Source organism: Electrona antarctica, assembly GCF_951216825.1.
Source record: "Electrona antarctica genome assembly, chromosome: 15".
Taxonomy (NCBI): Eukaryota; Metazoa; Chordata; class Actinopteri; order Myctophiformes; family Myctophidae; genus Electrona; species Electrona antarctica.
The window spans coordinates 5,566,026-5,583,785 of record NC_136796.1 but is presented as its reverse complement, the minus strand read 5'-3'; the positions used below and the strand labels follow the sequence as shown (position 1 = coordinate 5,583,785).

The 17,760-nt window shown below is 46.0% G+C and overlaps 1 protein-coding gene across 1 annotated transcript in view; it reads right to left on the bottom strand.

Annotated features, from left to right (window-relative positions):
* The window catches only part of gabbr2 (gamma-aminobutyric acid (GABA) B receptor, 2), a gene marked incomplete at both ends in the record, with an annotated part of 420,874 nt that overhangs the window by 158,734 nt on the left and 244,380 nt on the right, over positions 1 to 17,760 (bottom strand). Inside the window, 1 exon segment of the mRNA XM_079522984.1 lies at positions 11,678 to 11,848. Coding sequence (XP_079379110.1) covers positions 11,678 to 11,848 — 171 coding nt within the window.

Here is a 17,760-nt window from a genome sequence, read left to right as displayed (position 1 = left end):
TACGCAGACCGGGTCCCTCTACGCAGACCGGGTCCCTCTACGCAGACCGGGTCCCTCTACGCAGACCGGGTCCCTCTACGCAGAGCGGGTCCCTCTACGCAGACCGGGTCCCTCTACGCAGACCGGGTCCATCTACGCAGACCGGGTCCCTCTACGCAGAGCGGGTCCCTCTACGCAGACCGGGTCCCTCTACGCAGACCAGGTCCCTCTACACAGACCGGGTCCCTCTACACAGACCGGGTCCCTCTACGCAGACCGGGTCCCTCTACGCAGACCGGGTCCCTCTACACAGACCGGGTCCCTCTACACAGACCGGGTCCCTCTACACAGACCGGGTCCCTCTACGCAGAGCGGGTCCCTCTACGCAGACCGGGTCCCTCTACGCAGAGCGGGTCCCTCTACGCAGAGCGGGTCCCTCTACGCAGAGCGGGTCCCTCTACGCAGAGCGGGTCCCTCTACACAGACCGGGTCCCTCTACGCAGAGCGGGTCCCTCTACGCAGAGCGGGTCCCTCTACGCAGCACCACTGTGGATTACTGCTATATTATGTTATGCTTTAGCTATTGAAAAATAGCAGCTCTACAAGCTCATAGCGCGACACCGAGTGGCGCGCTACGAGCTTGTAGGTCTGCTATTTTTAACTGTCAGAATGTAGAAGACATTTTTAGAATCTGATCTCAGGTCAAAATGGGTTAAGACCCCCAGGGGGATCTAGAAACACAGGGAATCTGCAGGATCTGCACATGCTCAGAAAGACAATACACAAATGAGGTAAGACAAGAATTCAGGCTTAACAGTATGAGCGTTTTTACTGGAGTAAGGACGAGTAAGGTAGTCAAGGACTTCAAGTACTGGGCTGAGTGGGCTCATGGGTCAACTCAACTCAAGACCTGAAAGTGAGGAAGGCACTTGCATGGAGGGCCCTAAACGGCATGGCCAGTGCATGCAACCAACCTCCCCCGTCAAACCGAACTCAAAGTCAAAAGTCAAAGTCGTACGATTTGTCACACACGTTACCGCAGTGAAATTTGTTCTCCGCATTTGACCCATCTCTTGGAGCGGTGAGCTGCAGCCGTGCCGCACTCGGGAATCATTTGATTAGTAGATTTGACCCCCCAATCCAACCCTTGATGCTGAGTGTCAAGCAGGGAGGCATTGGGTCCCATTTTTACAGTCTTTGGTATGACCCAGCCGGGGATCGAAACCCGACCTCCCAGTTTCACTCTAACCACAAGGCCACTGTCTGGTGGAACTCAGCTTCTTCTACGCAACGGTGGAGTCTGTTCTCCTACACGGCAGTGAATGCTGGACCCTGAAGCCAACCCTGCATAAGTCTCTCGATGTGTGCTACACCAGAATGCTGCGTGCAGCACTCAACATCAGTAAGAGCACACATGTTACCAACACAAATCTGTATGAGGGAATACCATTACCAAAGGGTGAGCCAGAAAATAGCAGCCAGGAGAACGAGACTATAGCAGGACACTGCTAAAGACACGAAGAGCTGCCAGCCAGCAAACTAGTGCTGTGGGAACCAACACATTAACATTATGTGGATGTACTCGACAAGAACGACGCAGGAGCTCAAAGCACCACCGAGCTGGCCAGATGTATGGAGAACCGGGATGACTGGAAGCACCACCGAGCTGGCCAGATGTATGGAGAACCAGGATGACTGGAAGCAACGATGGAGGGCTCGTCTGAACACGACCTAGAGAAGGAGCCAAAACGTACATGAGTTGTCAAATGGAAACCCCCTGTCTGGCTCGCAGAGCCACAAATGGGCACAGCCTTTTCTAGCATTTTCTCCCACTACAGCCAACCCCCATCAACTCTATAGCCCAAAGACATGAGCCTATAGGTTCATTTTCTCCCACTACAGCCAACCCCCATCAACTCTATAGCCCAAAGACATGAGCCTATAGGTTCATTTTCTCCCACTACAGCCAACCCCCATCAACTCTATAGCCCAAAGACATGAGCCTATAGGTTCATTTTCTCCCACTACAGCCAACCCCCAACAGCTCTATAGCCCAAAGACATGAGCCTATAGGTTCATTTTCTCCCACTACAGCCAACCCCCATCAACTCTATAGCCCAAAGACATGAGCCTATAGGTTCATTTTCTCCCACTACAGCCAACCCCCATCAACTCTATAGCCCAAAGACATGAGCCTATAGGTTCATTTTCTCCCACTACAGCCAACCCCCATCAACTCTATAGCCCAAAGACATGAGCCTATAGGTTCATTGTCTCCCACTACAGCCAACCCCCAACAGCTCTATAGCCCAAAGACATGAGCCTATAGGTTCATTGTCTCCCACTACAGCCAACCCCCATGCAACTCTATAGCCCAAAGACATGAGCCTATAGGTTCAACAGATGGAAACAAAGCACCACAGCAGTGTGACAGATGACATAATCTCAAAAGAAATGACTGTATACTGTAATTTATATAGAGAAGAGTTAGGCTGCGGCATCACCATCCTTAACATTGGCTTAAGGGAGGGCCGACCGACCGGCCGGCTGGCAGGCCATCCTCTGACTTCACACTTATGTCACCATAACCATATAAGGACATTTAAAGATGGAGTGCCACAATTTTTGCATTTTTCCATGTGTCTATGAGGTGACAGTACTTCATTGGACACCCTGGAGAGAGAGAGAGAGAGCGAGAGAGAGAGAGAGAGAGATGCTAGGGAGGGAGTGGGAGGAGGTAGCGAAGGGGGGCATGTTTACCGAGTAACAAAAACATTTTCCATGGACTCTACTCTGTCGGCCCAGGAATCCCCCACAGTAAATAAAGATGAGCAATACTTCTGCCACGCACGCACGCACGCACGCACGCACGCACGCACGCACGCACGCACGCACGCACGCACGCACGCACGCACGCACGCACTAGCGTTACTATACTTGTGAGGACGTTTTCAGGACAGTGATTTCATTAATGCCATTTCTACAGGTTTATTTTATTCTTTTATCATTTTTATCCCAAGATTTTGCAACCCATTTGTTCCACCCAGTTCAATTATCTAAAGAACGAGATCGCCTGGGATGCAACTGGGACGTATCCTCAGTGATGTATCCCAAGGTCATCAGGGTTTCGGGTCTCTCGAACATCATACCCCTCACTCGGGTGACCGAGCCGGGGTGATCAAGTCCCGACTTACGTCCCAGTAGCTACCCTCGATCAGACCACTAGGGAAAGACAGGGCCGCACAATCCGTTGGAACCACTCCGGAACTACTATGCCGGGACTGAGAGGTACTATTCTGGTAAGTGGAGGTACTAGGCTCTGTAGGTTGCCTCCTGTCCGGGCCCCTCCTACGTCTCACCAGGTCCACTCCTGCTCTCACCAGGAGTACCGCGAGGACCTGTGCATTGCACCAGACTCCCAGCACCAGACACTTCATTCCGGAGTGGTGGATTCTTGAGCCGCAGTGGTTCTGCAGGCTCCACCGCTGGGCAACGGTAGTACTGCAGACTCCACTTGCGGCTCGAATGGCCCTCCTCACGGAGGATGCAAGCAGGGGCGCTAACCCAATCTAATGTAGTCCTGGCGCTACACTTCCTCTGCCAACCTGGGGGGAGCAACGGGCTGACCTCATGCTTCCTTCTATGCATGAATAGTCCAAGTTGCTTCTTTTCACCTGACAGTGGAGAGTTTCCCCAGCCGGACGTAGCGCGTGGAAGGCCTCCTCCCTGTGGCATTTAGTTCTGTAATGATGATTGATTATATGATTATAATGTGATTTATGGATTCTTCTATTGTGTGATATGTATCCAATCTATGTGGTATCTGGCATACAATTGAAAGTTGTTATGTTGTTCATTGTCTTTATCCTGTGCTCTGCTATGGGGGCGTTGTGATCTCAGATCGTTGTGTATGTTGCACAGGTAATCTGTGATATCGAGCCACAACGCCAAACTAAATGCAATACAGCTTTGCAATAAATGGTAATGGTCAATCCGGAGCTGAAGAGTCTTAATGAAACACAATTAAATTGTCCCAAAGAAACCATGATGCCAGTCCTTGATGAGCAACTGTAAGTGGGACGCATATACTCCAGTTTTTAGGTGATAACCTAACCGCCGTGTGGTTGGTTGCATGCTGAAAATAGCCGATCTATACAAACAGCCGATCTACAACGCGTTGCGCTGTGACACGTTGTGAGCTTGTAGATCGGCTATTTTCAGTATGCAACCAAGTGTAAAGTCAGCCATTATGACGCCATCAAGGCCTGCCAACATACATTTTAGTCGACTAAGTCAACTGCAGATTTAGTCGACTAAAATCTTAAATGATATTTAGTCGACTAAAACCAACACTAAATCATTTCAGATGACTAAAATATGACATTTTTAGTCAATAGACAACTAAAACTAAATTAAAAAAAGTCCTATAAAAACCAACACTAAAGTGTAACTTATTTCAGCATACCATGTGACTTGTGAAGTTGTGGCGATGACTCACTTATTTCACACTTTGACTTTATTGCTAAATGTAATTATAAACCTCTGGAGATGAGATGCACACCGCATGGCTCTCTCTCTCCTCCACTTTTACTGTATCAGTGAAACACACACTGCTCAGAGTGGGATGTCGGCATGTCGCTCTGTGCTGACGTTTACAACCAAGTGTGTGTGTGCGTGTGTGTGTGCGCGTGTTTGTGTGTTTGTATGCGTGTGTGTGTGTGTGTGTGTGTGCGTGTTTGTCAAGTATGTGGCAGGTGTTTCTAATTATTCTATCTGTCTGTCTCATCCTTGTGCGTCTATATTTGCAGTTAAGGAATGCGTGTGTGCGTGCTTGCTCGCGCACGTGCATGTGTCAAGTAGTATGCGGGCGGCAGGTGTGTCTATAATTATTGGGTCTGTCTCATCCTTGTGCATCTATCTGCAGTTTTATCTATCTGCAATTCTGCACGGCTATTTTGCTTGCACAAAACAACCGTTCGCCCCACCGACTTCAAATTCGACACGTACGCGTTCCACACCACCACAGGGGGTGCCAGTGTCGAACCCGGTCGGACCCACGCTTGTCCAGAACCACCCCAAAAACGCCTCTGCCCGGGTTTGGACAGCAGGGCCGGGTGCCCAGTGTCCATATACATCATTCTGACGTCTGCATAGACTCCATATTTGGGCATGCCTGACAAAGAACTCCATATATGGGCATATAATGGACACAGAGAAAACATATCTGGGTAGGGCATTCATTTCCAACTTGCATCGTTCCAAGTAGGCCAGTGCCCAACGGGAACCGCTATAGAGGCTCCAACGCATAATATCTGGGTGGGGCATGCATTTCCAACTTGCATCGTTCCAAGTAGGCCTGTAGCGGTGCCCCCACGGGCACCGTTCTAGTTTCATTATAATGATTGATTGATTGATTGATTATTCAAGAGTCAGGAAGGTTGTATTTGTCGCAAACTGATACAGGCAAAACAGACAAGTGTAGCTCTCTATCTTCCTCTGGAGTGGCATTATTAAACCTGACAGTCTCTGCAGAGATAACGGTATTGTTCCTGACCGTATTTGTGCACAAATAAAGAGATGGCTGTCTTTTTTGCTTCACATAATATGTGGGGATTCTTCAGTGGGTCTATAAATAGCCTGCGATGACGAGCTCCCGGTCCCAGGAGAAAGCGTGTGTGCGTCCATGTGCGCAACCACTGGCTCACATGTGAAGCATGATTTAAGCAAAAAGACAGCTACGTCTTAAATACGGTCAGGAACATTACCATTAGCCCTGGAGCGACTGGCAGGTTACTAATGCCTCTCCAGAGGAAGAGAGAGAGATTTCTGCTTCTTTTTTTTTTGCAGTTTTGCAAATACTATTGGTTGTACCCCTGTACAGTAGGACGGGTCCTTCATGGTTCTACCCCTGTACAGTACGACGGGTCCTTTATATGACGCCAAACAAGCACAATTTGCAAGCTTTCCGTCTATGCTGACTTTCTTCAGGCATTCAGGATTAAAAAAATAGTAGATCTGCAATACGACTTTAACTGGTGGCATCTGCAAACCCACCGTCGTGTGTGTGTGTGTGTGTGTGTGTGTGTGTGTGTGTGTGTGTGTGTGTGTGTGTGTGTGTGTGTGTGTGTGTGTGTGTGTGTGTGTGTGTGTGTGTGTGTGTGTGTGTGTATGTGTGTGTACGTGTACACGTGTAGGGGGGATTCTTTAGTATGTCTATAAATACACTGCTATGACTAGCTCCCTGTCCCAGGGGAAAGCGCGAGCGAGCGTGCATGCGTGCGTGCGTGCGTGCGTGCACACCACTGGCTCAGAATCCTTAACAAGCATTACATAAACTTGCAATGTCTCCCTGGGAAACTGCTCTGTGCTGCTCAGAGAGAGAGAGAGAGAGAGAGAGAGAGAGAGGGAGAGGGAGAGGGAGAGGGAGAGAGAGAGAGAGAGAGAGAGAGAGAGAGAGAGAGAGAGAGAGAGAACAGAGGCAGCATTATGCATGATTACAGTATAATGCAAACAGCTCTCTAACATTATTTCTCATGAACTTAGTGCCAACTCTCATGCATTGTGTTAACACTTAGATTTGCAGGGGAATTCTTCAAAATAATGGCGCTAGGGTGACAGCAGATGAGGCAGATTTTACTCTGAAAAGCCCCGCCTTCCATTTCCCCCCCCAAAATACTTGTATTACTATATGCACCGGACCGATGTTAAAAGCTGATATTTGGACGAGCCACAAGGGGGCATTTGCATTTCCTTCACCATAGTAAAGTGGGTTAGGGTCTCCGCCGGGTGTGGACACCTCACAATGTGCAAAACATACTTTTTGTGCCACGTTTCAAGCTTGTGGATCTGCTACTTGTTTTAATGCCTTTATGTGATGCTGTAGTATGATCAAGTCATTTAAAAAAGACGCACGTGCGCACGCGCGCACACACACACACACACACACACAACGCACACACGACACACATTACTTACTCACGGGGTGCCACAGTTGCAAAGTCTGCCCCCTCAGTTTAAGTCGTACACATGTAAATTATCGTTTTACTATTATGAAAATGATGTGTACTCCCTCGCCAAATTCTCAACTGCATGCCTCCCCTCAGTCAGCATGTCATGGTGGAGCCGAGCCTGCTATGCCTGCCGTGAGGACAGAGCTATAGGGGCCGGCTGTGGATGGATGCAGAAGACCATAAGAGTCCTGCTGCTGCTACAGTCAAAAAGAAATAAAAACAAAGAAAGAATAAATGCCGCAATTGGTGTGGAATTGCAATCTCACTGACTTTTGAAAGCGATGAGCCTTTGGGGTGCCAGAGAGAGAGCAAAAAATCCATGTGCACTGAGTCAGCAACGATCCCGAGGTTCTCTTTCTAGAACATCAGTGGCAACGCAATGCAGACTCAACTGTATCTGAAACAGCACTCTGACATTCTCTGTGGCCTTCTATCTGGAGGACAAAGGCCAGTGGTGGAAGAAGGAGTTATACCCACCTCCATATATACTGTAATTGGTCCTCATAATGCTCATTATCAATTTCCATGCCTCCATTGGAGTCAGCTCTCTGGAGCAACGTGCCAAACTGCCAACTGAATGCACGAAAAAGGCCACGAAGAGGATCCCATTTGCGAGTCGAGTCGGGCCCGTAATCCAGCGATATAAACACTAATATGCTAACCGGGAGGTTAGCATATTAGATCCTAACATCGTCCCTCACCTCATATCACCTCAATCTGAGCCTCTAAAGCCACCAAAGATTACGTGCGTGCGCATGTTCACACAGTTTTTGGATTCCGATGACATCACACCATGGAAGCAAGCGGTTATGGTAACGGCTACAGGGTTTGGGGTCGGACTAAAGAGCGGTCGGACTACGGGTATATCCAACGGGTACCCACGTTTGACGGGTGAAAACATGTGAAGAATATAGTTGTATAAGTTCACGGGGGAGGGGGCGGGCGGCAGTACTGAACCAAACAAGGGTGGCCGGGTAACATTGTATTGTTAAAGTCAGAGAGCACTGTTTCCGCCACAAACAACGTAACTTATGTAACTTAACCTTTTAACAAAAAGGTGGCAGTGGCTCAGGGGTAGAGTGGCTGGTAGAACAGTTCCCAGTTCGATTCCGGGCTCCCCTCCTCCCAGTTAGTGTCGAAGTGTCCTTGAGCAAGACGCTGAACCCCAAAATGTCTCCCGATGTGCAGGTTGGTGCCTTGGCATGGTTTCCTCCGCCATTGGTGTGTGAATGTGTGAATGTAACACACAATCTATGTAAAGCACCTTGGATGAAGGCGCTATATAAATGCACCATTTACCATTTTAAAAAATTGTTTTAACCAAAACACTGCTACCAGTGAACATTATGGGACCCCCTCTAGAATGAGATGCTGCATCTCAAGGGGCTATCCTTTCAATACAATTCTGACCAAATTCTGATCATAGAGTAATAAAAGGATAGAGGCCGAACCGGAGCGACAGCCCCGCCTCCCCGGAAGTGGCGGGGCTGAGTGGCGAAAGTTAGTCAGTGGAAAGTCAGTGGCGTTTTGAAGCACCTGGAAGAACGCTCTACTTCCTTACTTTTTCTTCGATTTGAGCACCACATTTTGGTGCAAACGGGCGCGCTCTATGTTAACCCATTCTGACCTGAGATCAGATTCTAAAAATGTCTTCTACATCAGTTTTCTGAAAAAGCTATGTTTCTATGTCAGTGGTTCTTCGATTTTTCAAAAATAGCAGACCTACAAGCTCGAGCTTGTAGATCTGCTATTTTTCAATAGCTAAAGCATAACATAATGCTAACACCAAAAGCGGTTAAACTACCCAGCTGCACGGGGGTTTCCTCGTCATGAATCCACGGGTCCGCCTTGAAGTCCCACCTCTGACCAGTAGGGCCGAACGCTACAACGTTGTAGAGCCTCACTGGGGGCTTGTGTGTTCTGACCAACAGGAGCAATGCATCTTGGGGGTATGACGGATCAAACAGAAGTGTGTGAACTCAGAAAGCCTCTCCAGTACGGTCGCTGGAGAGTCTCTCTAGGCTTTGTCTTGCAGTTTAATAACAAATCAGACTCTTTGTTCTCTGCTTGCTGCTGGAGGGGGATTATTCATCTCCATGTTCCAAACACAGAGGAGATGGAAGAAGTACTTGCATGTTTTTAGTACTCAAAGTAAAGAGTATACTTGTTTGTTTTAATCTTGAAAATGTAAACGTTTATTAACTCACATCTTTGCTTCTGGGGGGATCCCTGGAACAACATATTTTCAGATGAGGGTCATATAATTCTGGGGGTCCTTGACGTAAAAAAGGTTGAGCACCAGTGGGGCATTCACTTCTAGTCATTTTAACTAGTTGACTAGTTGCCTAGTTTACTAGTCGACTAGTTTAACTACATATTATGTAAAAACAAAACAAAAAAAATATATTTTGTATTTGTACATTTAAAAACTGTGTACATTGGTGATTATAACTATAATCTACCTGATCTTGAGGCCTACAGAATCGGGAAAACTAGTACCAACAAGGTTGACTAGTGGATTTACTAGTCGACTAGTTGCTTAATGCCCTAAGCACCACTGACATAGAAACATAGGTTTTTCAGAAAACTTTTAGGATTTAGAAGACATTTTGTAGAATCTGGTCTCAGGTCTAAATGTCCTTGAGTAAAAGTACAACAGTATAGTGGCATGATCTGCATGGCATCAATATCCAATCTATACTTTAAAATACCAAAAAGTATAAAAATACTCATTTTGCCGAATGCCACATTTCGCAAATTCAGACAGATCTCCATAATAAATGATGGGCACAAAAGGCACACAGACAGACAGACAGGCGGGTACAATGTGTACTCTAACACAGACAGACAGGCGGGTACAATGTGTACTCTAACACAGACAGACAGGGGGGTACAATGTGTACTCTGACACAGACAGACAAGGGGGTACAATGTGTACTCTGACACAGACAGACAGGCGGGTACAATGTGTACTCTGACACAGACAGACAGGCGGGTACAATGTGTACTCTGACACAGACAGACAGGCGGGTACAATGTGTACTCTAACACAGACAGACAGGCGGGTACAATGTGTACTCTAACACAGACAGACAGGGGGGTACAATGTGTACTCTGACACAGACAGACAGGCGGGTACAATGTGTACTCTGACACAGACAGACAGGGGGGTACAATGTGTACTCTGACACAGACAGACAGGTGGGTACAATGTGTACTCTGACACAGACAGACAGGCGGGTACAATGTGTACTCTGACACAGACAGACAGGCGGGTACAATGTGTACTCTAACACAGACAGACAGGCGGGTACAATGTGTACTCTGACACAGACAGACAGGCGGGTACAATGTGTACTCTGACACAGACAGACAGGCGGGTACAATGTGTACTCTGACACAGACAGACAGGCGGGTACAATGTGTACTCTAACACAGACAGACAGGCGGGTACAATGTGTACTCTAACACAGACAGACAGGCGGGTACAATGTGTACTCTAACACAGACAGACAGGCGGGTACAATGTGTACTCTAACACAGACAGACAGGCGGGTACAATGTGTACTCTGACACAGACAGACAGGCGGGTACAATGTGTACTCTGACGGAAAGCATATCGCATAACTGTGTGGTGTGTGTGAGGCATGCATTCTCAACTTGTATTGTTCCCGACTTGAATCGTTACAGAAAGAAAGAAAGAAAGAAAGAAAGAAAGAAAGAAAGAAAGAAAGGAAGGTTCCGTTTTCTCCATTTCCTGAAACAGTTTTTTAGTTTTTGGACATAGGAGGTTTTCTTCCCGGGCCGACAGCGAGGAGGATAGTATTATATGCTAAAACTACTAAACTGATGTTTCAAACATAATCGCTGCCTGGCATTAACGTCCTGGTTGCTCGTGGGAAGTGAGACCATTATGAATACCAAATAGTTGTGCTTTAACAATGTAGAGCTGCACAGCTGCCAGCTAAACTACACAGCTAAACTACACAGCTGCCAGCTAAACTGCCAGTAAGAAGTAATACAAAAGGAGGGGTTTCTGTGCTGCGCTGCCCACATTATATATACTCCTTATGAGAAAGAAGGAGGACGTGCTAATGAAATGCAGTGGTGGAAGAACTCAGATTATTATTATTATTTTAGTTTTTACTTAAAATAGCAGATCGACAAGCTCACAATGTAGTTTTTTGAAAATTGCGAGAGGCAACAGTCTGGCAACGCGAGACTAGTTAAAAAACAGACCTGTCTGAAGTGAGTGGTGCTGTACTGTACTGTACTGTACTGTACTGTACTGTACTGTACTGTACTGTACTGTACTGTACTGTACTGTACTGTACTGTACTGTACTGTACTGTACTGTACTGTACTGCACAAGCCCTCCTCCCTGGCCTGTGTGTGTCTGTGGCTGTGTGTTAGGCTGTGCAACAGTGACACTTGGTGGTGAACAAACGCTATTGTCGTGCTTGGACAGACAGACCCAGGGACAGACAGACCCAGGGACCCAGGGACAGACCCAGGGACAGACAGACCCAGGGACCCAGGGACAGACCCAGGGACAGACAGACCCAGGGAACCAGGGACAGACCCAGGGACAGACATACCCAGGGACAGACCCAGGGACACACATAGCTGTCTATAGGAGTGGTTGCACCACTCAACGAAAGCACAGACAGGACAGGAAGTGCACTGACCTCAGAGAACCTCTGGACGTCCTGCGTGAGCGTCCCGACGCGGCTCCAGTTGTAGTAGGTGAGGAACTTGACCACGGCGGGGTTGACGGCGTTGTCCGACGGGACCGTCCGGAAGAAGTTGGGGTACTTCTTCTTGTCGCCCAGAACCGGGGTGGTCGCCGCGAAGGACAGCTGAAAAATCACACAACGACAAGACGTGAGAAAAGAGGGAGTCTAATATAGACCACTGGTTCCCAAACAAATGGGTCGCAGACACATTGTTTGGTTTTTAATTATTATTATTTCAAAAGGGTATCTTTGCAAAACATAGAAGAGGACCCGCACACTGTCACGCACGCACACGCGCGCTTGCGCGCACACACACACACACACACACACACACACACACACACACACACACACACACACACACACACACACACACACACACACACACACACACACACACACACACACACACACACACACACACACAGTGGTAATTCCGTCGACTAGATACCTTTTTTCTCAGGCGGAAACTAAATAAAAAAACTAAGCTATGGATGACTAAAACTATGACTACATATTATTATATTGGACAATTTTGTCAACAAACAACAAAAACTGTTAGGGAGGGACTAGCTAGGTCGGAGAAGAGATCCAGTAGAACTAAAAGACAAGTCATTTGGTTGTGCAGACTTTGCCACATGAAAAATGAGACAAATTGGGCTGAACTCTACAACCCATTCTTTCAACACAGACAGGATCACCAACTAGTGCCATTAGCCAAGTTGCCCATTGTTCCTTTTTGTTTCGTTCTTTCCTTTCTGACCTTTTTCTTCACCACAGACAAAAGGCCGGCTTTGATTTTCTGTGCCGCAATCAAACATAAAGACAGTTTGATTGCATGGTTTGCTTTTGAGGTGCTTTGTCCTCCTACATTATGCCAGTCTGTTTGAACTATTCACCTGCTTGACAGAGAAGCCTTGCAGCTTATACAATGGGAAAGGAAAGGAAAAAAAGTACACAGACAAGACATCCTTTTTGAATATTCCCATTTGAACCACTTCCATGGTGTCTGGAGTATAGGCCAAGTGGCTCTCAAACTTTATTTTTTTTATTTTTTTTCACCCCTGCACCCCAACTAACTTCATGTCCTGCGAACAAGAAGGCACTGGAGCAGCTCAGACGATTTAGACCCTTATTTAACAGGGTGCAGGTAACGTTTCGATGTGTCAATTACATCTTCGTCAGGACATGCTTGATGACCTGACGAAGATGTAATTGACACATCGAAGCGTTGTCGCTTTTTACCTGCACCCTGTTACAAATAAAATAAGGGCCTAAATCGTCTGAGCTGCTCCAGTGCCTTCTTGTTCGCATATATATGTCCTGCTCCTGAGATGCACCAGACTGGCCTGCTATAGGCTAGAGGCGCGGCTGGAACTCCCTTCTACATTAACTTCATGTCCTCTTTCACTACATCCCATACGTCTTCTCTTTGGTCTTCCTCTAGGAGGCCTCCTGCCTGGCAGTTCCATCCTCAACATCCTTCTATACCGATATACTCACTATCCCTCTACGTGTTTAACCCATTTTGGGCGGGAACCCCTTTTGGTGTTAGCATTATGTTATGCTTTAGCTATTGAAAAATAGCAGATCTACAAGCTCATAGCGCGCCACCGAGTGGCGCGCTACAAGCTTGTAGGTCTGCTATTTTTTGAAAAATTGAAGAACCACTGACATAGAAACATAGCTTTTTCAGAAAACTGTCAGGATGTAGAAGACATTTTTAGAATCTGATCTAAACCATCTCAGTCTGGCCTCTCTGGCTTTATCTCCAAAACATCTGACATGCGCTGTCCCTCTGATGTACTCCTTCCTGATCCTGAACATTCGCCAAAAATAGCCAATCTAAAAAAGCTCATAGATCTGCTATTTCTGGTGAATAGACTTTGTGTGTACCATGCATGCTTGAAAGAGAACGCACCAAGAACAGTGCAACTTATGTCTAGTCAAGTCTAGACGGTCTAAAATGTGTTTCGATGATTCTATCATGGTTAAAATGGAGTTTGAAGATATAATGGGTTTGTATAGGATGGGGGCGGGGCAGCTAAAATGAATATCAAATATCTAAATACTGAATCAAGTAACTTAAACTGTCTGGCGTGTTCACATAAGCCTGAGTAGACGATAACAATGACCAAAAGTTTTTTATTTTAAGTGAAATATCCCTCTAAGTAGAGCACTTAGTTACTTTCCACCAGTGATGTTCAGGTGTGCACACTCTGAGCTTGAGCTCACAGCCCCCCCCCCCTCCTCACACCCATCCCCAAACTAAGAATAAAAATGTGCTGAACTTCAAACACTAATAGCCTTTTAGAAACACCGATTATTCACACTCACTGCAACCCTAAGCAGATTTAAATCGGCACGTGATGTTCTCACAAACAGGAGAGAGAGAGAGAGAGAGAGAGAGAGAGAGAGGGAGAGCACAGCACACCGTCCGCTGCTATAGGCAAACCTCTTTAGAGGTTCACATAAAATCACAAAAAAACAACTAAAAGAAAAAACAAATTTTATCATGATGCGCTACATCGTTGCACATGGATCGGTCAAAATAGCGTCAGAATCGGACATCGGTTCGATCTTAAAGTTATGAATCGGTCGATTCAACTATAGCTGTGGGAAAAAACACAGATGTACAAGACCAAAGCGCTGTGCATTGCGACAGGTAGAGAACTTGTAGATCTGCTACTTCCAGCGCAGGACGGGCATGCGCTTATTATGACGCTCTTAACTATGCGTCAGCAGCGACAACACGAGCATAAGCCACTCGTCAGACGGGATGCTGCACAGGCAGATCCGACACAACTTTATTGCATCATTAATTATTTGCACACATCTGTTTTTTAATCCACGCTTCCATCGCAGAGGGCCGTTTAAATCTTATTTCCCATCCACGGGGATAAGCAAAGGTATATCAGCGGCTTCCACCCGATTTGGGTGGTGGTGTTGTTGTCTGACGAGGGCAGCTAGTAGCTACTAGCTAGCATAGGAGCTAATAGTAAGAGAAATCTATGAAAATCTGGGAACTAAATCGTTACCAAGAAATTTCTTCACCAATGTGTTTCTAAAGGTGTCTAATAACATGTACTAAAAGTTTGAAATTCAACTCCCGTGGGAAAATTGAGTTATTAGCATAATATGTGACCATACCCATAACATCCTATATAAGGCAAAAAAGTCCAAATTTCATCATTCTTTAAGTAACATGTGACATATGAAACTAGGGTGTTTGCATGATTCTGAATCCATTCCAAGCATTAGTTTTGCACAAAAAACACTCCTTGGGAGGAAAACGGTCACACAAACGTGATGAGGTCAGCACATTTGGTCAACTGGATATGGCCTAATTTAGCCCAAGGAGTGTTTTTTGTGCAAAACTAATGCTTGGAATGGATTCAGAATCATGAAATCACCCTAGTTTCATATGTCACATGCTACTTAAAGAATGATGAAATTTTGACCTTTTTGCCTTATATAGGATGTTATGGGTATGGTCACATATTATGCTAATAACTCAATTTTCCCACGGGAGTTGAATTTCAAACTTTTAGTACATGTTATTAGACACCTTTAGAAACACATTGGTGAAGAAATTTCTTGGTAACGATTTAGTTCCCAGATTGGTCAAATACCTGATAAAATGCCCTTACTATAACGTTAGTTTAGCTCTGGTCCATAGCGTTAGGAGGAGTTCTCCTTAATAACACTATATGGTACTTTCCCTCCTTTCCCCAACCCCTCACACTCGATGCTGCATTCACACCGGCAGACGCAAAGACGAATGGGAATATCATTTGGAGCAGCTACACGTCTTTGCATGGTCATGTTGCTGGCTTCCATTCCAATTAGCGTCTGGCCCGTGTTTAATGGTCAGGGTTTCACTGTCCACAGCAGGCGGACCTGTCAAACTCAAAACTATGCACTTCCCAAAACCCAGAGACATGCCACCACCCTAAACACTGCGTGAAAAGAGGAGTTATCGGGCAATCATGGGCACTAGATTTGCCCGTAAACCTCAATTTTAGTGGGGATATACAGTAATATACGGCAATATACAGGTGTGATGGTACAATTCGGGAGTTTACCGGAGTTTGTTGGAAAGTTTAACAGGAGTTTCCTGTAATATACACATCCGTATTCCATGTTTTTTGCGCAGTCTAAGTTCAAACCCACCTCCAGAATATTGCTTTCCCCAGCTATCTCATTCCACTGTTTCAATTTATGTTATTCCTTAGTCTTATAGTTTTTCCCTAATAAAGTTGTTTTTTATTTGTTTTCTCATGTTCCCCTTGTACCGGGGAAAATCTATATTTCTCATTTTCTACTATACTTAGTTGTGGGGACATTGGGCCCCTAAAATTCAAGTAAACAATACCAGTGCACATCACGCACGCCAACGACCACCTCTAGAGAGTAACCGCTGGGCCCGTTCCCACCCTCCCACCCCGCACACCTTTCATTTCCATACTAATCATATGTCTCTCTCTCACCCCCTTGTGCTCGCTCGCTCACACACATTCACATCATCCACAATACAAGGCACTCGTTTTCCTCCAGAGGCAAAAATGAGCTGTAATTAATTTCTGCATTCAGATCATGACTTGCAGGTGTGCGCCCACCGTGACAGGCAGGCGGCTCCGCTATACAGGAATAGACTGGCGGCGCCGCGGCACGGGCACGGATCCAAGCCCCACACTTATTATACCCCTCCCTCTCCTCCCACTGTTGTTCACCGCCATTGTCTCGCTGACACATTTCTACACCGTGCATGTGCAATACTATACTGCGTGTGTGAGCGGTGAGCGAGCGCCACACGGCCTTTGTTTCTAGAAGCACGTTGGTTGTGTTCAGTGGCGGACAGTATGAATGAATGAATATTTTACTTTCGTGTCCGGACAATCTGTTGACCCATCCCTACATGGGATTATCAGACACAGCAATTAACGCAGTAACGATAAGTAAGTACTATATACGTACCAGTAAGTAGTATAGCCTACATTTACATGAGTACTAAACCACTTAAAGTAGCTAGAAGCAATAATATGTCAAAATTTTAATTACCATTTTTTTTCAGCCAGCAATGAGTAAAACGCTCCCAAAAACAATTTAGTCTCTGTGACACATCTATAGGGGCCACAATCTGCATTCGAAGAAGTTCCTAGAAGCTTTGGTCATAGGTCGAAAAAAAACCCGGTCGCAATGATTAACCAATCAGGTAGTAGACAGGCAAATCGACCAATGACAAAGCTTCTAGGAAAATCTTTGAATGCAGATTGCGGCCCTTAGATGTGTCACAGAGACAGAATTTATTTTGGGAGCGTTTTACCCATTGCTGGCTGTCTGAATACCAAAAAAAAAATTATTTACTCACTATATTGCTTATAGCAGCTTTAACTTCACCTTTAGCTAAGCCCTGCCCTCTCCCACTTAGACACTCCCACTTGGGCACTTTCCAGCCAGGCTCATTCATTCCAATGTAAATACCATGGATTTTACACATTAAATACTGGTTCATTTTTGGAACCAGACCTTCAAAATCTCTTTCAAATCCGTCAACAAGGCCTGCCATATGCACTGGAAAAATATGTGCGTGACATTTTCTATTTTAAAACAATGTTTTATCATAATAGAAAAACTATTGGTGGAGAGGTTTGTCTAACCCAGAGTGTAGAGTAGGAGAGGAGCGACACGCTTTGATCTCTCCGCAAAGCGGGTGCCTATGGGCTTAGTTGGGCTATAGTTCCAAACATAGGAACTACCCCATTGAGACAAAGCGGGTGCCTATAGAGCGTCGCAGTCCCGCCCCGTCATGACGACGCCAGGCCCAGGAAATGAATCCCAATGCATTTTTCCCATAGACATTTCAAAAAGTATTTATTTACTTATTTATTGACGGTTACGCCACGGACAAAGCCAACTCCAGTCGTGACAAATCATGACAATAAACATAATATTTTGGACCAAACAAACAATTACAAAGAAGAAAAACAACAAAAAAAGTGTTGTAACCTGCCGTTTTTTCTACTTTCTAATTC